This window comes from Thunnus albacares, chromosome 19 (assembly GCF_914725855.1).
Source record: "Thunnus albacares chromosome 19, fThuAlb1.1, whole genome shotgun sequence".
Taxonomy (NCBI): Eukaryota; Metazoa; Chordata; class Actinopteri; order Scombriformes; family Scombridae; genus Thunnus; species Thunnus albacares.
In genome coordinates, this window is record NC_058124.1 from 13160987 (window position 1) to 13186734 (window position 25748).

Consider the following 25748-nt stretch of genomic DNA (forward strand, 5'->3'; position numbering starts at 1 on the left):
AGATATTGCCTCTTTTTGTGGAAGAGGAGATGGCTGGAAGTGGTCCACTGCACTGTTACATCGGATATTACGACTTTTTCCTCGTAAAATTCTGACTATATCCTTATAATCTCAAATATATATATATATTCCCTCAGTGTGGCTCTAATACTCCGTGTAGATAGCAGATAGAGGTGTTTACAGTGTTAAAAAACGGTTGCATAGGCTATAATAGATATAGATATGGACTGTACACAATGGGTCTCTATGGTAACAGGGGTGCCTCGCAGCCATGGCAACGTGCTGCGCCGCACGGCCAGCCAGTGTGTGGCTGGCTGGACGCTCCGTTACACCTCCGGAATCCAAGTGGACGATGAGAAAAGGGGAGCGTGTGGCCCAAATAAACACAAATACATCCCAGCCAGTGGGTCTCTGGAGATGTGCCAGTGGCGACCCCGGCCGGGGCTCCAGACACCGGAGAGGAGACCGTACCAAACCGGTGTGAGGATGACGTAATGCAGATACATTATGGCTGCTCAAAATGCTTACTTTTCCGTCTGAATTTCGGTCTTTATAGGTTATGTCTCGCTAAAATAATAAAATCATACATAAACCTTTCACAGGATCATTTTCATACGTACATAAACTATAAATCTAATTAGAAATTCAACGTGCGCGTTGCTCTTTGGAGAAATTTATGGTAATTAGATGGAAATGTTTAAGATAGGAGCATGCATGCTACAGTCTTACTAAAAAAACAAAGGGAGAGATTCTTCTTCATATCAGAGCCAATAAGCTATTTTTAAAGGGGGTTTTTGCTTTTAAAAAATGACATATCTATGATATAAGAGGGATATTTTCCTATTGGTCAATTCAGATGTGTTTTTTAGATGTGCTGACAGATAAATGTGCTCAAAACTAATTAGAACTAATTGCGCTTTAATTGCTTATGAGTCATACAGTCACTAACATATAATGAGCTATACCATATTAAAAACATATGTTATTTCTTCTTAATAAATAAAATTTACTGAAATGAAATGGTCAGTGAACTCACTATTTAACACTGCAGACATTCAGTTTTGAATATCATACTGCTATTTTTTTAAGAGTGGACTGTCTTTCTATCAAATGCATCATATTATTTTGATAAATCAAAACCTCATTGTACAATATCAGCTCACCAGGGTGCATATTTGTATAATCTTCCAAACTAATCTGGCAAAAATGTAATTCTGTGTCCCCTAATCCCGATATTAATATAATGTAATCATAGCTAGGAATGAAAGCACTCAACTTATTAAACCTGTGGCCATTCTCAGCGAGAGACAAGTATGTTTACAGATGAGAACAGAAGTCATATTTAATGTAGAAAGTGTATTTTTATTATTTCAAACTTCACCTTACACCCAATAAGGTATTCACCTCATACCTGTCTCCCTCTTTCCCTCTGCTTCATCTCACTAGTGAGAAAAGGTGATTGATAGAATTAGCTGCAGATGGGTTAAAAGAGGGCAGCATCAGGATATCCGAGAGAGAGAACAAGAGAAACATGTATGAAGAAAAGCTTTACCCCTCTCCCCCCCCCCAGCCCCACCCATCCCCTAATGCAATCCTCCTTTTTTCTAAATGGAACCAACAAAACAATCATTGGCTGGTTATTTACATGCACAGTATTCCCACTGCTCCGCCCCCCCACCCCCCAACCCCACCCCTATCCCCCCCCCACCCCCATAGACACACTAATGCCTGATCCCAAAGCCATCTGCATCCCTAATCAACAGCATTACATGTAGGATCACTTCGTTTTCCTGAAAATAAAATGTCTCGGCACTGGACATTTGACTTGATTTTTGCTGTAATCCTGAACTTGTGTGGTGATATCCTACATGTTTCTTATTGACAAATAAATCCCATGATAAGACCAAAAAATACCAATAAATTGATCCAAAAACAATTTTAAAAAACACATTTGCTGATGTTGCTGTAAATAACTCACTAGTGCACCGAATCAGCAGCTGAAAAAACTCTCCAACAAATGCACTGTTTATTGTTTAAAATCTACAGCGCCTAGTTGTTTTAGGAAATTATTTAACCTTTTTTTTTTTTAAAAAAAAAAGAAGTTTATCTCTGTGACACCTCTCCAGGAACAAATGATCTTGGGGCGGAGAGTCACAGACAAGCTGAGGACAGTTTACAGATGAATGCTTTCTTAGTTTTGGTTTTTCATGGGATTTTTTCTTTTTTTTTGACAATGACAGAAAACATAATATATTGCCAGCCTGATCCTTTAAGCAGTTCCTCCTTTCTGCTCCAGCAACTGCTTTATTACCTCAGCAGATCAGCACTTTAAGTTACAAAGCTTGAATGTCAAAAGTGGGTTTAACTGCACCAGAAAAGAGGGAAAGATGGCTTTGGGAACGGGAATCGTTAAGACTGCTCTAGTTTGACATCACCACATTCTAAAACGACAACAGGTACGAGCCGTGCCTCTTTTTATTATGTGACCCCACCCACATTCCCACCCCCACACACACACACACACACACACACACACACACTCACACATTCACACACACACACACACATATAAGCACCCTCCCCAAAAAAATTCACAGGGGCACCAAGTGGTAACAGTCCAGGGTGCAACCATAAAGCACCAGCTAGTCCTGTGAAGTTACACAGTCACATACACACATATTACACACATACACTCACACACACACACACACACACACACACACTTGTGGGAGTGTTGAGAGCTGGCAGTTTAGTGAAGTGTGTCTTCGGTGATTTTGACAGAGGTGTCCCCAGCTCTTATTCTTTGTATTTCTCCTGTCCGTCCCCTTCTCGTTGATCGTATCGCACCACCTGGCATGCTGGTTCTTCCCTGAGCTCTGTACATTCTATTCAGGGCTGTATTTCTCCTTCTCAGACACAAGCGCACACACACACACACATACACACACACAGACGTCTCTCTCTCTCCCTCTGGGTGGGGTTAAGTCCATTCCTCGGGTAAACTGTGACACACAGAGTGAGTGTAATCAGGGCGACCGCTGCGTTCCATCCACAGTGACACTGTCAGGGTTTTGAGCCTGAAGGGGGCGCTACCAACAGTTAACCAGCCCTGGGGTGCAGAGACGGGGTGAGGGGGGTAAGAGCAAAGGAATCACACAGTCAGACATCAGTTATAGTGGACTTTGACATAATTGCATGAAAGGAAATGTTACACACGTTCAGTCTGGTCATCCTGAGGAAAGGTTGCATTACAAACTGGAGGTGTTTGGTGTGAAAGAGGGCATTTAGGAGGCAGGGGGGTCTAAATAAAGATGCTACTGAGTTAAATAAGGGCAGCGTTTCTGAAGCTTGACCCATAATGGGGACTAAAAGTAGAGCTTTGATCTTGACCTTTTTTTTTTTTTTTTTTTTTAAATCTGTCTCATGTTAGTCTTCCAGCTTTATGGCAGTGTGACACTACATCACTGGAGTGCCCCTTGAAAGACAAATGTTCAACAATAAGATCAAAAAGAAGAAGGAGAACAAAGCAGAGAAACATTGGAGACTGTTATATATTTGTAACTCACGTGTAGAGAGGCTGCAGTTGCAGATGAGAGGACTTCTGAGGAGGCTGGTAGCCGTAAGAGTCGAAGCCACCAATGAAATCAACTTCAAAAGGAGAGAGAAAGAAAAGAATGACATCATTCCACTTTCTCTTAAATTAGATTTTTTTAACCATGTGTTGTATTTCAAGATTATATTCTGTTTTGATATGAAAATCTATTAAAGCATCAGATTGTATCACAATGCTTTTATATAAGACTGTAAATCCATCGTGACATCAGAATCTGTATAGATGCACCAATACATCATCTGTCCCACTATCTGTATGTCACTGATACACTGTTCTAATCTTTCTCCATTGATTCAGAGGAACGCACTTATGTGGCGTCAGCTGATAAGGAAAATAATCCCTGATTTTCAGCATCAGAATAAATATAGACCACAGGTTAGACTTCTGTTGATGAAGATAACAGCGTTTTCTTTTCTCCAAAGGCAAAATCTATGATACTCCTTTGATGTTGTATTGCTACAATTCTTTCACGTTGAAATTTAAGCTAAGACATGAACAAGGTAGAAAATCACCATGATTTTCTTTAATTTACAACATGTTATACATGTAACCCAATAAACTGCTGCAGGTATTAACTAGAGTTAGACAGATTATTGCTAATATATTGGTGTCAGTGTATATGTCAGCCCATAAATAGCAAGAAACTGCAGAACAGGAATGCCAAAGAAACCTAACAACAGATCTGCCATAAATTCTACTAAACTTTCAGTTTTTGTTGACATTGTCAGAAAGGTGATAATTCTCCTTTATGTGTATTATTGAGGTTATAGTGGGTGGTGGTATACTGGAGTGCATTATATTGAAAAGTGTGCCTAATATTTTGTCCACTCCATTAATACATCCATTACATGAGGGGGGCAAAATATTAGGAACACTTTACAACCATTCACTATGATAATCATAATCCTAATCATAATCATAATCATAAACATAAACATAAAGTAGAATTATCATGTTTCTGACAATGTCAACAAAAACTGACAATGTACAAGCTTCTTAAAAGTAGAATAAATGGCAGATCTGTTGTATTAGATTGAATTAGATTGCACAGGTGTTCCTAATTAAGTGCTCAGTGAGTTGGTCATGATTCTTTAAAAAAAAACAAATTTAAGGGATGTTTGACTAAAATATTGTTTATGTTATGTTTTTATCTAAAAAAGTAGTATAAGCTGATACATCATTACAGGATTTTTTAAACTCTCAAATATCAATATTGTGATCAGCCTCAAAAATCCCGTAATTGTCAGGCTATAGTAATAATGCATCACCTCGTGTGTGTCAGTATTATTTCACCATTACCACTATGTTATGACATAGCATACAGTTAAGACTTCATTATGGCACAGCATGCCTTTCCTTTTCCAGGAAATCAGGCTTATGATGTCATATTTCAACTACAGGATGTAATTTCCTTTGCTGAGTGAGAGTTAAACACACACAAGGGACACATGAGGAGAAGCATCACTCAGACCCACAGATGGCACACACAAGCCAACAGACAAGCACTAGCCGGCAGACAGCCGGACACCCTGATGGTGGGAATACTCCCGCAGACATCTCTAATACTCCCTACAGATGGAGCGCTCACATCACCCAGAGGGAATCCTCTGCCGTGATATCACTCAGCGTGACTCAGGCAGAGAAAACGATGAACTTACAGCACTCGCATTCAAAGCCATGGATCGCTGACACAAAAGCCCTCGTGACAGTTTGACACAAGTAAACCTAATCGGCTGAACAAGGCGCTCAGAGAGGATAAAAACGACTTGAGGAGAAGACAAAAGCACTCACAGCTGTCCTCGTCATCCTGGAAGACTTTGCTCACGTAGCAGGCGTATACGAAGCCAAAGAGCTGTTAGAGAAGAGATGAGATGGTGACTTTTGTTGCATAGACTAAGTCAAGGCTGTCCAGTGTTTGATATAAAGTGGATGGAGGATGAGGATCTATAACAGCTTTATAATATCGAGTTATGTGTTTGTGGTGTACTAAAGCCAAATGAATGAAACAGGAGAACAGTGTGTGATTAAATGTGTGAGTGTGTGTATGAGGGGATCTGCCAAAAACTGTTCAAGATACGTACAGCCAATAGGACCTGAATGGCTGAGCTCAACACCTCGATGTACTGGTAGTCAAGGAGACACCCGGAGACAGTGATGACATGGTGGTCGTCAGGGGCCATGTGAGAGTCTAGCACTGGCGTTACCAGGCAACCGGGACCATGCTCCATCCACCACGAACGATGAAGGGAAGTGTTGAACGTCATGAGAAAGTCCCTGTCCTGAACACATATACACAAACGTACACAGTTTCAGTGTGTACGTAGTAGGGATGCAACCAACTTTTATTCTCATTATTAATTCCTCTGTGAAACATGTTAACGATTAATCATTTAATTGTGCCCAACGTGATGTCAATTTACAATGATTATGAAAACAGAGAAAAGCAGCAAATCCTCACATTTGAGAGGCTGGTAACAGATTGTTAGACATTGTTGCTTGATACATGACCAGTTGTTCCCAACCTTAGGGTGGGGACCCCTAACAGGGGAAATGTGAGGGGTTGCAACGCAATATGGTTAAAATGATAAGATGGCATTAAAAAAATAAATAAATAAAAATTTCAAAATTTGGTTTATTTTTCAGACTTTCTTCAAATCTTTACTTACTGGATACGTTTATATATTTAGGCCTCTAAAAAGTATTAAAATAAAACAACTGAAGAAGAAATATTCACTCTTAGGGTAAACTGGTAAAAGCCTGTAGATACTGATGAGGAGACTGTGATGAAGAGTTGCAAATAGACACTGCTTTGTTTAAGGGGTCATAAGCCGAAAAGGTTGGGAACCTGTGACTAAAACTGATAATTATCAAAGTCATTAATTGATTAATAAACTAATAGTTTCAGCATTGAAGAAGATACTGTTTTGAATCAGAGCAAATATATATAAACACACAGAACGTACCTGAGACAGGTTTCCAACCTCCAGGTAGAAACAGATGATGAAGGAGTTCCAACCCACCCAAAGGACCAGCCATACTGCATACTGCAACAAACAGACGTCAGTGTTGATTTAAAAGTAACTATACACACACACACACACACACACACACACACACACACATATATATATGTTCTCTATCAGTCTCAAGCAAAACTGTAACAACAGTAGAGAATGACGGATTAACTCACAAAGATGAGGTATCTGAAGCGGAACTGCACGGTGCCGAACATGCCCAGGATGACAGCCATAATGTGCAGGAAGTTGGCCAGGATGGGAGCCCACTGGTAGCCCAGAAAATCAAACACCTGTCTCTGGAGGGCTGCCACCTATGGGACAGTGAGAGGGGGGTCACACACAAACACACACACATCAGAATAAGGACAAACACACACAAATACACGCAAATACAACAACAACACACACAAGCAATCAAGGCTTCACACGAACCAAACATACACACACACACACACACACACACACAGACAGTGACAGGGACACACATACACAGGTCTGCCGCAGTTGTTTCCATGGTAACTGCCTGGAGCACCAGCCAGTCCAGTGACTGTATAAGAGGAGCACCCCCCAAAAGCTCCCCCAAACTAATGAGAATCTATGGGCCGGATCCCCCTGCCACACAACAACTCATCAGTCCTGCAAACAATAGCCTGGACAACAAGCTCTGACACTGCTGCCGCCTGCATCATACTCACTACAGGAACAGCTGATACAGTCTCATATTACACTCTTATTACATTTTAGAGCAACAGTCTCAAGCTATTTGTAGACACAAGGAACAGCTAACTTTAACTTGAGAATGGAGACCAGATGGTGAACATTGTCCCTCTTGTGCTTAACATTCACATGGTTTAGCCAGAATGGGTCTATCACCCCTCTCTCTCTCTCTCTCTCTCTCTCTCTCTCTCTCTCTCTCTCTCTCTCTACAGACCACCCTGACACCAAAGAGCCCCCCTGCCCTGCTCCCTCTGCTTCAAAGACACACAAACACACACACACACACCCTTGCCTGTAATGTGGCATGGCACCCCAGCAGCTGCAGCTCAAAGCTTTTTTAGGGTGACTGTACGGAGAGGCTGGACAAAAATGTCTGATTACAATGTGCGGGTCTGTAATTATATCTTCATGCTGAGTGAGGAGAGAGAGGCAGCTTTGGTCGTGAACACACAAACACACACATATACACTCACCAACTGCAATGAGCATATCACCAGCAGCGTGCATCTTCCGTCGCACTTCCCCATCTTGGAGGGCTCAGGTCGCGGCTTGGAGCCGCGGAGGCTCCGGGGGAATGACGGGTCCCCGGTCAGATCCAGACTGCCTGGCCGTCTCAGCTCACACCATTCCCGGATGAATCGACCTGCCCAAGGCCGCCGCCTCCTCCTGAAACGCTGGTCTGGCGCTTCCACTCACAGTGGGTGACCCATCTTGGCCGCTGGTTTTTGTCGGTAAATACCAATAACGGGTGTGTTTTTGAGGAAGAGGAGAGGAAGAGGAGGAGGAGGAGGAGGAGGAGAAGGAGGAGGAGAAGGAGGAGGAGGAGGAGGAGGAGGGGGCGTCCACTTCACACCGGCCTGCTGCGGTCCGACCACCACCGACAACCGATTCACCTCGGCCACACCTTCCGGAGAGGGGACACACAAAGGCACAAAGAGAGACGGAAGGCTGTCATAATCCGCCCGAGGCTACAGACAGAAATGAACATCATATGATACCGGATCACACGGGGGCGGCGGGGAGGAGGGGGCCGACCCCGCAGTGTTACTACGGCTAACGTTGGGCTACTTGCAATCCGCTACGGACACAAAGCAGCCCGTTGTGACTCACGGTTTTCTAGGAGCGGAAGAGTACTCGTCCACCACCACTTCCACCACTGCCTCCACCACCACAACCTCCCCCCGTCGTCCCGATCTTCTTCTCCTCGAGCTGTTCGGGGAAAAGAAGTCAAGTTAACGGGCAGATCTGCTCACCGGTACCGGAGGAATGGGCTCCTTCGCTCCGTCTCGCAGCAGTCTTTTGTCAACAATCGGTGCCGGGGCGTGCGCAGGAGGAGCCGGGGGGAGAGAGAGGGAGAGAGAGAGAGAGAGAGAGAGAGAGGAGGGGGTGGGGGCTCTCAGTCACCGCGACCCCCTCGAGGAGGAGCTGCATGGATTCTGCAGACCCGCGTGCGTGCTTTTCATGCGTGCGCGCGGCCGATCGGCAGCCCCGGGAAAAAGGGAGCACAAAAGGAACGGGGGGCTCGCGGTGGTGGTGAAAGAGGAGGAGGAGGTGGCTCAGACAGCCGAAAATAATAAAGTCTGCTCCGCTCCCTACCTCCACGAGAGCGAGAGAGAGAGAGAGAGAGAGAGAGAGAGAGAGAGAGAGAGAGAGAGAGAGAGAGAGAGAGGATACAGGCCGGGAAGAGAGCAGCTCTGGCCCGCGGTGCTGCTCTCTTCTCTGCCTGCGGTTATTCAGAGCAGGACGGGGGTGGTGGGGGAGACACAATTAACAGGCCTGTTTAATCCCATCTACTCACCATCAGCAATAAAGTGAGCCTTAGATAAACTACTTGGAAAGGAACATAATGCACGCCTTGTTGTTTATCGCGAGGCCAGTGACAATCAATGCAAAACAAACCATTTAATATCCAGTTCACTACAATCTCTGCCGACGATTTTTTCCTCGTGTCCCAAATATAAAGTGAGTTAACAGAACTGTGCTTTTAATAATAAAGAGCTACAATATTTTTATGCAGTGTCTTCATACAGTGCATAACTCAAGAAATATCTAGTTGCAATAGATAAAATGACCCAAAATCAGTAGAAAGAAACTTAGTATAGCTCCAGTCACATGCCAGTAACTCCATGTAGTGCTAATTAAACTGACCTGATTCATAGATCACTATAGATAGACTAATCCAGAGGTTGAAAAAGCTCAGCCCTGCATGGAAATGACAGTATTTCTGGAAGGAGAAAAAAAATCTATTAAAAGCCTTCATTCGTTTTTAAAGAAATATAAGCAGACATATGAGCAGTAAAAGTGTCCAAAGTAGTTGCAGACACTTTTTGGGCCCCTTTCAGTGTTGAATCTTCATTTCAGTTCAGTTCTTTTTTTATTGTCACACATAAGGAAATCATTTTGCAGCAAAGCAAATGAAAAACCAATAAAAACACAGTGAAACAACACATGACATTAAAAGTATGTTAATTATACTCTGTACAGAATAAAGTAAAAAAGTTTATTTTAAAACTGCAGCAAAGGCAAATAAGATGAAGTCCTAGTCTGTGCAGGGAATCAATAGGTATATCTGAATATATTTTTTAGAATAAGTATATGTGAAGTGCATTTATTGCACATGGAATATTGCTCTGGAAGAGGAATCCCTCTTCTGTTGCTCTTCCTGAGGTTTCTTAGTGATCTGAATCGAGAGTGTGAGGACAGAGGATGTTGTATTGCTTTATAGATTGTAAAGCCCCCTGAGGCAAATTTGTGATATTGGGATATACAAATAAAATTAACTTGACTTGACTTAAGCCTGTATCTCTGACCAGAGGGGGGCGACTGTCAGATTCATTCAAGAGAAGACGGTCTGGATGTGGATTTTGCTTTCCAAGTGATTTGCTACCAGAAAATGTGTGACGAGGAAGGACGCTGCTCATCAAAGATGTTCTCACTACCTTGATAATGTTGTCTAATTGATTTCTGTTGCACAAATACAAGTGTCTGTCAAAACTAGCACTGTCAAAAAGATGTAGTGGAGTAGAGGGAACAATAATTTCCATTTTAAAGTAGTAGAGGATGGACGGTGTAAAATGATCTGGGCATAAACAGGCCACGCTGTTTAATAGCTGGTCTGTTTTTACTCAAGTTTGGAGGATAAAAACAAAAACAGGTTACATGTAAACCAACTGTGGACACAAAAAAGCATCAAAATGACAGAAGGATTTGACACATTCTTTTTACAGAATACTAAAGTTTATTAAAAAGGAACAAATCAGCATAAAAAAACAAATCAATTTGTAGGTTTTGTTGCGACTGAGTATCACAGACTTCAAACACACGTCCTGAGGTTGTTCTGTGACAAGCTGAAGCAAATTACAGAGACTCCTGACCCGCTCTCAAACACCACACATCCACTTCCAAAGGCAGGACGCTCGCTTGCAGGACACACAAACATACTCACAAACACACACACACACACATCCAAGAGTACACACACATCCTACTGAATTTCACCCATGTAGAGCCGTTTGTCACTGGCACCAGACAGCACTGTTCAAGGAGACAAACAAAAAAACATGATTAAACTCTGATTGTTAGTCAAGATCAACTAAAAAAGTTACAATAATGTCAAATAAAACCAAAATTAGGATATGTATTAAAACCTCTTCCCTACACATCCCCTACTCTCCTCTCAGGTTAGCTTTTCCTTGTGTTCTTTATATCTTAAAAAAACCAAACCCGTTCCTCGAGTCTTCAAATATCTCTCTTCCATTCTTCTAACATGTATAACAGCATGTAATCTGAGACTAAAGCAGTGGTGCCGCTCACCTATTGGCTCCTCTGGGTGAAAGGCCACTTCGTTAACAGAGCCGGCGTGGCCCGGCAGCTTGTACAGGATCCTGCGGGATGTGGTGTCCCAAATATACACAAATCTAAAGAGACCAAACAGTAAATGGTTAGTATGACTCCTGATGCAAAGCTGAGACACATGAAACAGAATGATTATTGTATTTATTGTATTTTTTTGTTGTTGTAAGTTATGCTGTTGTTTGTGGTTTACAGATGTTAATGGTTCTGTCATCCTAATCACATTTACATTTGTAATAATGCAAGCTGATAAAAATCTAACCCTCAACTGTACTGAACATCATCACACAGGGAGGATTAAAAGAAAAAAACTTGTCAAAAAACATTGTTTATTTAACATTTATGTTTTTAGTTGCCTTTAATGGACACCATTTCACCCACAGAATCACTTCATTTTTGACAGCAGAGATTACAGATTAAAAATTGGAAAAATGAAATTAAGGACCAGTGTGTAAGATTAAGTGGCATCTAGTGGTGAGGTTCCAGATTGCAACCAACTGAATACCCCTTCCAAGCATGTAGGAGAACCTATGGTGACCACAAAACTCACAAAAAAAAACAAAACAAAACACAAAAGCCCTCTCTAGAGTCAGTGTTTGGTTTGGTTGTTTGTGGGCTACTGTAGAAACATGGCGGTGCAACATGGTGGGCTCAATGGAAGGGGATCCGCTCCCAAGCGGCAACCTGCAGGGCTGAAAAATGAAGCCGACACCGAAGTGCCGAAAACTTTCCCGAATGGCCACTTGAGGCTCCAAAAGCCAGTCAATCCCTATAGATGCCCATGTTTAAATGGCTAATCTGACAGCAGAAATAAACATGTTTACAGCCTGGTACAAAAATTGGTTTTGGTCTCTGTAACTAATTTATCCATTCATGACACCCGTACAGGGGGTGAATTTTTATATAAGTCACCCATTTAAATTTTATCAAGGCTTAAAGCTATATATAATTAAGGGCATGGCTAATTTGAGTGACAGGTGGGTGCTGTCACAGGCAAGTTGCTTCCACGGCAACAACATTGATTAGGTAATGTAACCATGGTTTAACCCCAGATTATATAGTATATAGTATAGACGTAGCCGTAACCGTCGCTAATCCAGTGTGTTTTCAGTTCATGAAAGTTAATTCTAACATTTTGGTCGCCAAAAATGTCTTGTTCAGTGTTTGGTTGTACTAAAAGACCCTCTAAGGAGTCTGATGTTCAGTTTTTCCAGTTAGTACATTTTGTGTTAATGGTTTTAAGCCAGTTTTTCACTAGTGAAAATTAGCATTAGCATTATCACAGTTAACCATAGACTGTAAATGCACCGTGCTAACCAAGTTAGCGTTAGGGTCAGCTCCACCCTCTCGTCCAAATATGGTCACTTCTGGCTCCAAAAATCAAAGATGGTGATGGTCAGATGTAAACTTGAGGCTTCAAAGCAGGAGTTCACAAACCAGCGGGTGATGTCACGGTGACTACATTCATTATCTTTTACAGTCTATGCCCGCTCCCGATGTAGATATAAAGGGCTCATTCTAATGTAACAAAAACACAACAATTCTTATTTTCAAGTGATTATACACTAATTAAAACATAATTATGAATATTATAATCTTTTTCTGCCAACTCCATTCTGCTTGATGCCTCTAAATTCTACACACTGCACCTTTAATAGTAGGTGTTGGTCAATATGGAAGAAACCAAGTTACAAGGAAACAAGTATGCACGCTGCTGTTCATGGGAGCTGTAGTTTTTTTATATGCTAACAAATAGCACTGCAACGATTAGTCGAGTAATCGATTAGTTGATCGACAGAAAATTAATCTGTAACTTTTGATAATTGAATAATCCTTTTAGTCATTTATCAAGCAGAAATGCCAAACATTTGCTGGTTGCAGCCTCCTAGAGGTGAAGATTTGATGCCTTTCTGTGTCATACATGACAGTAAACTAAATATCTTTGGATTTTTGACTGTTGATCAGACAAAACAAGATATTTGACGACATTACCATGGGCTGTAAGAAATTATAATGGGCGATTTTACAATTGTGTGACATTTTATAGACAAAACGATGAATTGAGAAAATAATCTACAGATTAAATCGATAATGAAAATAATCGTTAGTCGCAGTCCTACTATCAAATTGTTTAACTTTATCACTGAGGTTTCTTCCTCCAATACATCTATTCCTAGATAAACCAATGAATATGGAGAGTAAACCACAAGGTTCACTTTTTCAGAAAGACTCATGAAGGATTTGTTCAGTAGGGCTCTGCATCGAGTTACAGACGCTAGTAGAACTGCAGCTAGCCCGGAGGTTACATCCAGACTTCAGCTCTCAGATAATAATTATGCACCAGATAATGAAGCACGCCTCGGTCTGTAGCTAATGTGAGAAAACAACATGTGCATTTGATGTTTGTGTGTTTGCTTCTCACCTGTCAGCCGAGCCTGCAGCTATCTTACTGCCGTCATTAGACCAGGAGCACCTCAGCAAATTCTGAAAGACAGGAGCAGATGTTCGACACTGCGTTAGCAACATGACACAACTATTTCTACATGTGAGCCACTATTTCCATAATGAGATGAAAGATGAGCATGTCTTTACTAGAAAGGACCGCAGTGAGTGATGGGAAAGGCCAGAGAAGATGAAAGGAGATGTCATGCAACCGCGGTCAACAACATGTGTAAACACTGCCAGCAGGACTGCAGCTGTTAGTCACTTATGTACAAAGTTGTGGAGCGTATCAGAGATTTTCCACAGGATGAAAGTATTAAATGTCAGAAAGTGACATGTTTTGATACCTTTGGGAAAAAATTAGGGTTGAACTCTCTTTGTTGCTCTTTGCTGTATTTCCTCAAATATATACAATCTGTTACTCTGAATGTTCTCAACAGTGGAAAGAGTATCAGTACTGTAAGTGGAAGTATACTGCTGCATGTGCCCTTGACCACAAAGAGGGTCAGAGTTATTATTGTTACCTTTTCAAAGTTGTGAACGTTGCCCTGGAAAATCTTCACACATCTCTCCTTGGGTGCAAATGGTCGAACATCCCAAATCCGCACTGCACAGAGACGCAAACAAAAGTCAAACATACAACGCATAAAATCCATTGTTATTATCTAAAAAAAACTGACTTCTTGCACACACACACACACACACACACACACACACACACACACACACACACACACACACACACACACACACACACACATTACCTGTGTTGTCCATGGAGTTGGAAAGAAGATAAGATCCCTCAGAGCTCAGGCTGAGTCCGGTTACTGAGTCGCTATGTCCGTGCATACTGTAGATCAGCTTATTCTGCCTCAGGTCCCACACCTGCACAACATACAACACTGTCTTACAAAAAGGATGACATACAGTCATTCTCAGGTCTGTATCTATATCCAGAGGCCAAGAACCATCTGTCCTTTTTAGTTTGGAGCCATGGGGGAAAAGAAAAAGGAGAAAGTGATGTTCTTACAGAAAATGTACACAATATAACACAAAAACAACTGCTACACAATCGCAAAGGAGCAGCAGAGTTTCTAACTTTAAGTAGGTACCAGAATGAAGTGCATAAAACACAAGTGTGATCCTTGAACATTGTTATAAAAAATGCAAGAGAAAAAGAAGCAATGAATTTGCTGCTTTATGTGTAAGTGCTTTGTAGCACCTGAGAGAGGCAGGTTCATGGCTTGCTGACAATGAGATGAATACTGTACAAGCACCTTTAAGCACCTTGTTTGGCTCATGCCCAAATGAAAAATGAAGTGTGTTTCACCAGCTACAGATATTAGTCTGCAGCTTTATAGAGACCCCATCCTACATGACTGAACTCATCCCTTTCAACAGAAGTTTGAGTTGAGCCACAAAAGCAGAATATTGCAATGTAAATACTTTGTTTTTGTTGCTATGACAGCGACTGCTTACCTTGTGAGGCAGCTGGATTTGCGAGATCACAACATCACATGAGAATCCATCTCATCAGGCTTCAAGTTATGCGTTTGTGTTTTGCATTGTGAATCCAGCTGCCTCGCAAGGTAAGACGGTGATAGACGGTGATGGACAGGTGGTTCATCCAATTACCTGCCAAGTATTTTTTAAAGGTACCTGCCCTTTTTCCAAACAGTTTCCATGGATGACTTCTCAGATGGTTCTGTGTAACAAACCATCTGGCGCATCAGGTTAAGCAACTACAGGAAACTGCAGGCAATCTGTCACGAAAGCCCCCGGCACTGTGGCACTGTTAGTTATTATCTAATCTGTCTTTAATTTTATTGTCCTACTTTGACTCCTCAGCTCACCCGAGCTCATCAGTTGGGTACAAATACTCCTGATGTTTTATCTAAATCATAGATATTTAAGACTGGCCATGAATGTATTTTCATCTTGAACGTGAACGCATGTCTCTATTCTCAAATGACTGCTTAGTGATTATATACTAATAATATTGTTTTGCTATTAGGTACAAAAGGTAAAAAGGTAAAAAGCACCAAGAGGTTATAGTATAGCATGTATTCAACAAAAAAGGCTGACTATGTATATTAATGCTGATCATTTTAAGTAAATATTTACTGTTGCAGAGTAAAATATGAATCAGATAGAGTGTATGTTAAAGATCTCATTGTAATGGGCTGAGATAAGATCCATAATATACAGCAGGCCTTCAATGATCATTATTTGACATCATTTGCAGATACATCAACATTTTAAGACATCAACAACAGGTGTCAATGACCAACTTCATTCTGCTCATGTTTGTTTGTTCGGTGAATTTTAAACTCAAGTGCTTTAAAAAAAAAAAAAAGAAATTATTATTTTTAGTTAAACTACCCATAACATATGCAGCATTTAAAGTATGTATAAGTTTTACAGTTATACTCGATAACAACATTTTTATACTCATTTTGAATGCACGTCATTTTTCAGATTTTCTGTGTCATTTCCAGGTTTCCTGTGTACGCTGAAGCTCGGTACCTTGATGTCGTTGTCGATGCCTCCGGACAGAATCTGATCACTGGTGTCGTTGAAGGTGACGGCCAGCACCTGATAGGTATTCTGGAAAGTGTGGATTGCCCCTTTCTTACGGACGTCCCACAGCTGCCGCAGAGACAAACACACACACACACACACACAAAACCATTATCAGACCAGTAAAGCTTTCACCACAACAATTAAACTGCAGCATCTGACACATGTTAGTAACAACGAACCACTCGTTTCCCAAAACAACATTCTTACTTGTGCCTACAGAGCAGTGAAAACCATGACGTGGGATAAAACCCCTACTACATGTCATGTAGAAAGCTCACCTTCACTGTCCCGTCATCGCTGCCAGTGCAGACCAGCTGGGGCCCTCGGCGGGCCGGGTAGCAGGTGTTAACGAAGGAGGTGTGGCCCTTCAGACGCTTGATCCTCTCACCCGTTTCACTGTCCCACACACCTACAGTCTTGTCTGTGCTTGCCGAGAACAGCACGCTGAAACATACAGTGAGGAACAGTTAGTAAGTTCTTTCTACACGTGTTCCTCAACAAAATATACATTGTGTTTATACTCAGTAGATTAATCCATGAATTCAGAAGTAGGAGGTCGTTTGAGATGTCTCCTAGCAACTTAAGCAAATGGATCGACTGGAGAAACTAGCATGAACAGTCACATTTTGCTAGGTTAAGACCAATATGTCATTAGATAATTGATAATACTACTGATATCAAAATTCTAAGCTCCAGGATTCTGCATTTACTAATTAGTGAATTGTTTAATGTACAAAAAACCATTAATTACACCATCATATCAAAAACAATCTCAGTTTGAATGGAAGGTGTATAGATTGCAATCATTACACAAACTAACACTCCACATTGTATTCACTATTTTGAAAGAAAACTCATGACTCATATTTAAACATTACCAGATAAAAGTTGGATGGAGGGAATTTTGATTAGCGAGAAAATCAGGAAGAAACTGTTTTCAATGTCTTTTCACATTCAGTACAAACTAAATGACATCAGATGTTTTTATCCAAAATATGTGTCTGAACTGTTTTAACTTTGTTTTTGTTTGTTCTCTCACATCTTGTGTGTTGTCAAATAAAGCTTTTTATTCATGGTGGAGTTTGGTCCAGCAGACTTAATTTTATCAGTGTTTTATTCATACCTGCCGTCTGTGTTGTAGTGCAGCTCCATCACGGCTCCACTATGACCCTTCAGAGTTGCATAATTTTCACAATCTCCGTACACATTCCACATCACTGCAGCAAAGGAACACAGCATACAACAGGTTATTGACCGTAACTGGGAGCATTAATACGTTTTCACAAAGATATGCAGGTTTGTCTGTCGTCTGCAGTAGTTTAATCGTAAGTGTTAATTACTTACATATGAGCCTGTCAAATCCTGAGGAGGCCAGAGTGGCTCCATTGGGGTGAAACTTGCAACAGTAGACCTCGCCGTCATGGCCAGACATCAGCATGATGGGAGCCTGCAGGCTGGAAGTCCGTGGGGGACCCTACAGGAGACACGTCACATCATCAGGAGTCAAATATAGTGACTGAAACTGAGGTTAGTGCTGTGTGAACTGTACAGTACATAAAGGTTTTACACCAATAACAAGAAGACCTGATGGCCCAATATTAGTTTATCAATTTTATATCTGTATCTGCATATATGTAAACCAATAAGTAACAAAAAAATTGTGGTACAGAAATGCCAAAGATATGTTTGAGGTTATTTAGAAACAGTGTTGTCTTTGTATAGTTTGTCCATGGCAGAGCTCTGACAAGTTTATTCTCCAACTGTGAGATGTCCGGATTAGTTCATGTTTTTATCTTTAATAACCAGATTTAAGGGATGTTCATCAAAAATATTAGTTCATATTATGTGTTATTGTTAAAAAACAAATATCGATAATTTGTTGTAGGACTTTTTAACAATTAAATATCAATATAGGCCAGAAATAATCCAGTATCAGCTGGTCTATATTGAATATCAGTAGTGTTTTGTAATATCATCAGTTGTCCAGTTGATGTTCGTTACAGTGGACTGCTTGAAAATAAAAAGTCAAAAGGGGCTTTTTGCATTTTCAAGAATTGCAGAAATCATTCTGGTAGAAATCTGACTTGGAAAATGATGTTAATAGTCGAGGACAAAAACCCACCAGGCAATTACCACAATACACTTTCATGACTCATGAAGAGACGCTCTGTTGTCAGTTTAATACATCTAGATAAACTAATGCGGTCTTACACAAGCTTCCAATAAATCTTACCTTCAGTGTACCCGAGAGGTGTTTCTACTATTTTGTGTATTAAAAACTAATCTCAGTATAGCGCAATACAATCTATCGTACCAAAATGACCATAAGGTTGAATCAGTGCCCCTTGACAACAGTGTCAACACAAACTGAATATTATAACTTTCATGAAGGAAGGATTTGATGTATTAGACTGTATTGTGTTTAAGTTAGGTGTACCTAATATACTCATGGCTGGGTCTCCGTAACAAGTGGACTTTTTCAATATAATTACTGTTTCACAATATTTCTTTTGGTTTATATTCATAACAAACTTTTTCAGGTGTTATAGAAATAATTGTGGGAGAAACCTGACTTGGTAAACAATGTGGTAAAACTAATAAACTACCACAATATCAAACATTACATTTTAAGTATCAATCTATCCTAACTGTGCATTGCTAACAACGCTGTTAACATCAGCTGCATAACCGACAAGGCCCAACAGAGGATGTTCTTCCTGAGGCAGCTGCTGCAGGCAGTGTTGATCCAGTTCTACACTGCCATTGTTAAGTCCATCCTCACATCATCCATCACTGTTCAGCGCAGTGCAGCAACCAAACAGGACATTCAGAGGCTGCAGCGCATCATTCGCTCAGCCGAGAAGATCATCGGCTGCAAACCCACCCCCCAACTGATCAGCTGCTCTCCTCAGGGGCCAGGCGGTGCGTAAGCAAGATCATCTCCAACCCATCCCACTCTGGACACAGACTCTTTGAACTTCTTTCCTCAGGAAAAAGACTGAGATCCATAAAAACCTCTACCAGCAAACACAGGAACAGAAAGCTGGTGTCCTACTAAATAGTTCAACTGTTCTGTTATCAAACTGGACTTTAAATCTCACAGGCCTTGTTTAATCCCTGCACTGGTAACTTACATATATTTAAATCAAACTGGACTTTACATTGAGCATTGCATTCAACCTCCACTGTTTATTTATTGCACACGTCACATTTATTTGTTGCTCTTGTCACCTTCATATATTTCATACACTTCATTTCTTTGTCTAAAGCATACTTCCTTTGTACAGTCAATATTTCAAGTTATTCTATATTATTCAAACCTATTATTATTCCACTCTGTAAATAGGTTTTTAATTTCAAATTTAATTTTTTAACATTACTATGTTTTACCTTTTTTACCTTACTTTATTACTTTACTTTTGTTCTATTTATTCTTCTATGTTGCATTTGTGGGACCAAACACATAGACACAATCTTTGTATGCTTGCATACTTGGCTAATTATGAGTCAATGTAATGTTATTTTCCTTTCCTGCCAATCGTTTTAGCTCTGCTGGTTAAGTTTATACACTTAAAAGTACTTTCTGGTCCTCTTGTGTGCATCTGGGAGCACTAAACTAAACATTCAGCTGTAAACTAAACATTCAGCTGTAAGTAACTCGTACGGATACTTTCGCCCTCTTAGTCTACGTACCGTGGCCACGAGCTGCTGGGACTGAGCCGCCGCCACCAGCTCCGTCCGCGGCCGCTTCATGGCGGCTGGAACCACCGCCATGTCCGCCGCTCTCTTCTTGGGTTCAATCATCCCGACTTACTCGACAACCAGCAGCCAAAGCGATTAATTATAATGGTTTAAGTTACAAACAAAAAATAAAAATGAATGGACGTCTTTCAGGGAGAAACGTCGAGTGAAGAGGGAGAACTGAGAAGGACTACTTCCGCCATCTATGAGACGTCTGATTGGTCGAGATTTGCACCGGATGCGATGATTGGTCACTTGGGTTGTTGTCGAACTGAGTTGCACCGGATGTAAAACCGAAGCTAGCGCTGCTACAACGAAAGGTAATATCATGTTTATTTTATATGTTCCACTGACTTTGTGTTACCCTGCGCAATGTTTGATCGTCATAGAACGTGTTTCATTTTTTTGCACGGATTAATTTAGCTGTTTATGTGTTTTTGTCTTTTGAACCTTGTTTGCAAAGTGGCGCACAATGCTTTAATGTAGCTAACATTAGCATCGATGCTACAATTCAAAGTCTTTCAGCAGTTTTTTTTTTTTTATCTCAAACAAATCGAGACACGGAAACTAGCTATATTTTATCCCCGTGAGCCTCATGAGAAAGAATAATACTGCAGAAGAGAGGAAAGATTAAATCGGATGTTTCTGATATTTCAAAAAGTAGGAAAATAATAAATGAAATATCTGTTAATGTGTTGAGGTCTCTACTTATTTTTTTTTATTATCTTTATTTAAACAAATATACATATAAAATTACAAAAAAGGCCTAAAAACCTTTCTATTAGGGAAGGCTTGTTCATGTTATTATTATTATTATTATTATTATTATTATTATTATTATTATTATTATTATTGTTGTTGTGTGTTATGTTATTGATACTGTAGCACTTTGAGTTTCACTATGAATGAAATATATATATATATGTATTCAACACACAGGACTATAAATAATGAAATATGTTTCATTATCAATCTTCTAGATTCACCTAAAGATACCGATGATCTACCTCCACTGAGATAATGTCTGACAGTGATGGCCCAGCACAAGAACCTGCTGGACTGGACGGTCTGCCACCACTGTACTGTATTTCCAAGGGAGAGGTGGTCTCTGTGCAGACCTATGGAGCTTTTGTCCGCCTTCCAGGATACAAGAAGGAAGGTGAGTGGGAACTGACGTTTTTTTATTTACTTAAAACGATCTAACTAATCAGAAGGAAATGATCACAGAAGGAAACTGACTAATAGGAAGCCTAAAAGAACACAAGACAGATTAGTGAGTAACAGGAGCATAAATCAAGAAAACCTTTTTAAGGCAAAAAAGGTGTGTAATAGGTGTTGACACAAAACAGTAAAATCTAATGTAACATGGGTAATGATTAAAAAAAACAAACTATAAGAGAGAAAACATACCGTGGCAGACAGATGTTAAGCCAGCATCTGCAGCCACTGCCAGGTAGAAACACTGTGTCAGATTTGTGACTTTGACCAGAGCCAAAAGCAATTCAAGGTGAGTGCAAAGGACGCAGGAAATAGCTGGCACCCCTGATGATGATGATGAAGAAATATAGAGTGCAAGTTGTATGAGAAAAGGAACAGACAGGTCTTGGGTTTGGATTTTAACATTTCCACAGAATTTCCTCTTCCAATTGTTTAAGAGACGGTAACCAACATCCTGCAATTTGAGGGTATGAGGCAATGTAAAGTAGATCATCTGGAAGGATAAATATTACAATGCAAGCCAAGGTTTTTTTTAATATGTAAACATATTTTTTAAACATAATCACTGTTAAGTTTAATTTGAGTTTTTTTCCTGGATACTGTGTCAAAAATCCAAGATAATGTGCATGTAGAGAAGGGAAGAGTCGGAAAGGTTTGAGGTTGGGCTGAGATGGTAAAAAGAAGAACAGATTGATGTAGCGGAATGTCTCAAATTTATATTTATACTAAAGTTACTGTTTCTTAACCAAATGATTTATTTTGGCACAGTTGTCTTTGACCTGCATGTCCATCTGAACACCAGCTGCTCATTTCAACCACTGGAGGGCGAACTGAGCCAAGATTCAACACCTGAAATGCTGAGAAGCAGATGGCATTGTTGTGTTTTATTTAATATTTCTGTACAACAGAACCAGTTTATGATTAAAGAAAGATTTTAGCAAGAAATTACTTTTTAAAGTTATATCCTTTGAGTTGTGAGTCAGCATTCATGTCGTGTGAACAAACTTTCTCGGTTCAACTGGTTTTTAATGGTCAGAAAGCAGAACGCTGCGGTCTTCAGGTCTTGACAGAATGATGGCATGAATTTCATGTCAGGACTACTAAGATTTGTATTTGCATGTCTAAATCTTTTGCTGGTAATTTCTCCTAATTTTTTATGTATTTCATAGCTCAATATATTAACTCCTCTTCCTTACACATACAGGCCTGGTACATGTGAGTGAGATGTCAGCCTCACGGGTTGAGAATGCCTCGGAGATTGTCGATGTGGGGGAAAAGGTGTGGATTAAAGTCATTGGGAGAGAGGTAACAACACACACACACACACATATACGTAGACACACACGAAGTATGTATGTAGCATTCAGTGTCAGAGCAGGATGACTGAAGCTCTGCCTTCTGCCTCTCAGATTCAAGGAGAAAAGGTGAAGTTGTCCTTCTCAATGAAAGCTGTCAATCAGGGAACAGGGCGGGACTTGGATCCTAACAACGTTATGGCAGAGTAAGTGCTTACCGTTTTTAAGAGGAATGTGTGACTGTGCTTGTACGGGTGTGTGTTCTACTCATCTGTGTGTGTTTGCAGGCAAGATGCGAGGCGACGTAGGAATTTTAAAGACCACTCTGGCAACAGGATAACACTGGACGCTGTACTCAACACAACATGCTCAAAGTGCGGCTGCAAGGGTACGACAACAATATGAGCGATACAGCTGTCAATGATTAAAACCGCAGAATACAAGAGAGGCAGAGTGTTTTTTTTCTCTGCTGGGATATTTATTGTAAATCACTTTAAATGTATGCAGTTGCTTGAATAGATCATTACTCTTTTCAGGTCACTTTACAAAGGACTGTTTCTCTGCTCCGGGCTTGCAATACGCTCTTTTGCCAGAGGAGGACGATGAAGAGCCACAGCAGCAGCAGACACCTTCAGTCGCACCTCAACAAGGCTCAGACAAAAAGAAAAAGAAAAAGAAGGTTAATATTTGTCAGTTAATTTCTCAAGAAGTTCTTACTTCCTTTTTTTGTGCGTGTGTAGCTCTCCTGCACCTTTCTTTTTCTGTGTCTCGACTCTGAGTCATCTGATGCAACAACCCACACATATCCGAGCAGGATGACATTTTATATGTGTGATTGCTTTACTCAGAAAGATTCAAGAGAGTTTTGTGAGAACTGTCAAAAAAGGCGTTAGGAAGAATACATAATGGTTAAGTGCCGGTAAAATGACAAATAATGTGTGGTCATTTTGAGTATTAGGAAACAGCTGTCTGCTTTTTTTTTTAACGCATTTTTGCAGAATCATCGTTCAAGTTCCTTTTCTTGCCACACAACACAACAATCGCCTCTTCATTGACACATTTGTCTTGCCATGTTGTTTATCCTTCAGGAGAAGAAAATGAAGAAGAAGAGGAAGAGGGAGAGGAAGGAGTCGGACAGCGACAGCAGCGGCAGCGGCAGCAGCAGCGACGAGTGCAAATCCAAGAGGAAGCGGCGCGACCACACTCACGACAGAGAGGACAAAAAGAAGAAGAAACACAAAAAACACAAATCTCACAAACACAGATGAGACAGCCGCACCACTGCACATCTACAGTCACACACACTGCAGCTATCAGACAGACGCAAAAGAGGAAGTGGTTAGCAACAGGCAGACTTCCATCTTTTAATAAACTCTCCATCAATCATCTTATTATAGAAACCTTCATCCATTTAAGTGAGGAAAGTGCTTATTATCTCCTTATATAATTAGAAATACATCAAGTCCACTTGACAACTCTTAACAAATCAGGAGGCACTTGCCCTGAAATAACCTAACAGGAGGAGGGGTTTACACATGATCATACGTAACCAGAGAGGTGTAAGCAATATGACAGCAAGTGGCTTTCCCTCTTGAAATCCAGATATTGTTTACAGCTATCCAGTTTCTTATGATCTGGGGAATCAATTAAGCAGACGAGGATCGAAAAGCCGACTCTGGGGGGGTTCTGACATGAAATCCTGGAAATATTCAACACAGAGAAAGCCACACACACACACACACACATAGGAAGTAGTAAAGACACAAACAGGAAGTGTAATGCAGCCCAAATAAGCGTGACAGGAAGCCAAAGCTATGGTGATATCCTGAAGTTGTCCACTGCTTATTGTGTTCTTCCATGTACATACATGTGTGTGTTTGTGTATCTTACCTCCAGGGTCTGCTCACAACACACACACACACACACATATCCCCCTTCCTGCATGTCGACTGTTAATTCCATTAAAGCATGTTTTTTATTTGTAAATGTAAAAAAAATGCCTCTTGATGTCTTTGTTCCTGGACTTTGAACTCATAATGTTTCTATAAAAGTCGGCCCCTGGGGGACAAAAACACACACACACGTACATTAGAAATTCTCAGGTTGGGTGTGCTCTACCACAGGGTCATATTGAGTTTATGTTTTCATGTGAAGTAGATGTCTCGTGGCAGGGTCATGTCCCATGAGGTCAGAATTGGCACAAAGTGGACAGACAAACATTTGTTTCTTTTAAAAGATAAACTGCTCGTCAATGTGAGACACGATGAGGCAACACGAGGGAATCGACACGTTATTTCTTTTGTTTCAACCTAGTTTCTAAACTTCAACTTGTCAGATTGTGCAATGAGATTTTTTTCCAGCTGTAGTGGTCTGACACGACTCCAGTGCACTCCACTGGTAGTGACTCCACTTCTTTGGTCAGTCTCAGGACTCTAATTAATTAAATTCCTGACTTTAATAAGGCCTGTTGAACATTTAGCATGACCCTGAAGCCTGAACAAGTGTGAGCTTGTGTTGCATTTTTGCAATAATCTGAATATAACCGCAGAACATAAAAAGTTAACAAGTGGAATCTGCGTATTTGTTCGGCTTGTATTACAATGTTTGATTTGACCTGGAGGGATCTGAAGGGTTTTTACAGTATATCCTTGAAACATGTAGCCTTTCTGCTGCCAATAGGTGAATACCTGATTTATGGATCCTTGTAGATTGTGTTGGAACGATTTGGAAAAAAAACAAAACAAACCTGAAGATGGTTTGACATTTTGTGAAATATGCTTATTGGCCTTCAGGCGGTGATTTTTTGTTGTTGATGAAGAGGATCATTACCACTCACGTATTTGTCTTTTAAATATAAGGTTACAGCCAGAGGTCGGTTAGCTTAGTTTAGCATAATGACTGTAAACAAGAGGTAAACGGTAACAATATCAGCCCAGCAGCACTTCTAAAACTCACACATTAACATGTTACATCACGTAGGTGTTGGTGAAGATGTTTCCAGAGCACCAATAAGCACATTTCTCAAAATATCAAACTAATTCTTTTACAGATGAGAGTTGATTTATAAAATCAGGGTTAAATGTTTGAAATAAACTACATAGTGTAAGGAAGGTGACGTGAATACCTGCTCCAACACAAATTGTATTTGGATTTTTACCTTTAAAACATTGTCACCTGATTTTATTAATTTGTTTCATGAACTTAACTAAAGCTCTACTTTCTAGTTTTTTTTTCTCAAAATTTTCCGCTACACTTCACAATCTTCTGCAA

The 25748-nt window shown here is 40.5% G+C and overlaps 3 protein-coding genes across 5 annotated transcripts; 1 reads left to right on the forward strand and 2 right to left on the reverse strand.

Moving 5' to 3' along the window:
• Window positions 1-2091: 2091 nt before the first annotated feature.
• On the reverse strand, window positions 2092-8887 carry nkain1 (sodium/potassium transporting ATPase interacting 1). Of its 2 annotated transcripts, none has more exons than XM_044336335.1 (8): window positions 8601-8887; window positions 7821-8251; window positions 6804-6941; window positions 6577-6657; window positions 5695-5892; window positions 5405-5465; window positions 3567-3648; window positions 2092-3109 (listed from the first exon to the last, which is right to left on the reverse strand). In XM_044336335.1, the coding sequence occupies exons 2-8, from the start codon at window positions 7872-7874 to the stop codon at window positions 3100-3102; spliced, it is 624 nt and encodes a 207-aa protein (XP_044192270.1). In that variant the 5' UTR covers window positions 7875-8251; window positions 8601-8887; the 3' UTR covers window positions 2092-3099. The 2 variants fall into 2 exon arrangements, with proteins under 2 accessions (XP_044192270.1, XP_044192271.1); XM_044336336.1 differs by having other exon boundaries at window positions 8458-8887.
• Window positions 8888-10562: 1675 nt separating this feature from the next.
• On the reverse strand, window positions 10563-20141 carry snrnp40 (small nuclear ribonucleoprotein 40 (U5)). The gene is made up of 10 exons (XM_044335917.1): window positions 19918-20141; window positions 17569-17698; window positions 17348-17441; window positions 16503-16668; window positions 16168-16290; window positions 14406-14526; window positions 14166-14248; window positions 13622-13683; window positions 11161-11264; window positions 10563-10881 (listed from the first exon to the last, which is right to left on the reverse strand). The coding sequence occupies exons 1-10, from the start codon at window positions 20026-20028 to the stop codon at window positions 10832-10834; spliced, it is 1044 nt and encodes a 347-aa protein (XP_044191852.1). The 5' UTR covers window positions 20029-20141; the 3' UTR covers window positions 10563-10831.
• A 59-nt stretch (window positions 20142-20200) lies between these two features.
• On the forward strand, window positions 20201-24485 carry zcchc17 (zinc finger, CCHC domain containing 17). 2 transcript variants are annotated; one of them, XM_044335918.1, is made up of 7 exons: window positions 20201-20285; window positions 20946-21124; window positions 22388-22488; window positions 22593-22684; window positions 22766-22866; window positions 23015-23157; window positions 23567-24485. In XM_044335918.1, the coding sequence occupies exons 2-7, from the start codon at window positions 20986-20988 to the stop codon at window positions 23744-23746; spliced, it is 756 nt and encodes a 251-aa protein (XP_044191853.1). In that variant the 5' UTR covers window positions 20201-20285; window positions 20946-20985; the 3' UTR covers window positions 23747-24485. The 2 variants fall into 2 exon arrangements, with proteins under 2 accessions (XP_044191853.1, XP_044191854.1); XM_044335919.1 differs by lacking the exon at window positions 20201-20285 and adding an exon at window positions 20360-20625.
• The last annotated feature ends 1263 nt before the right edge of the window (window positions 24486-25748 follow it).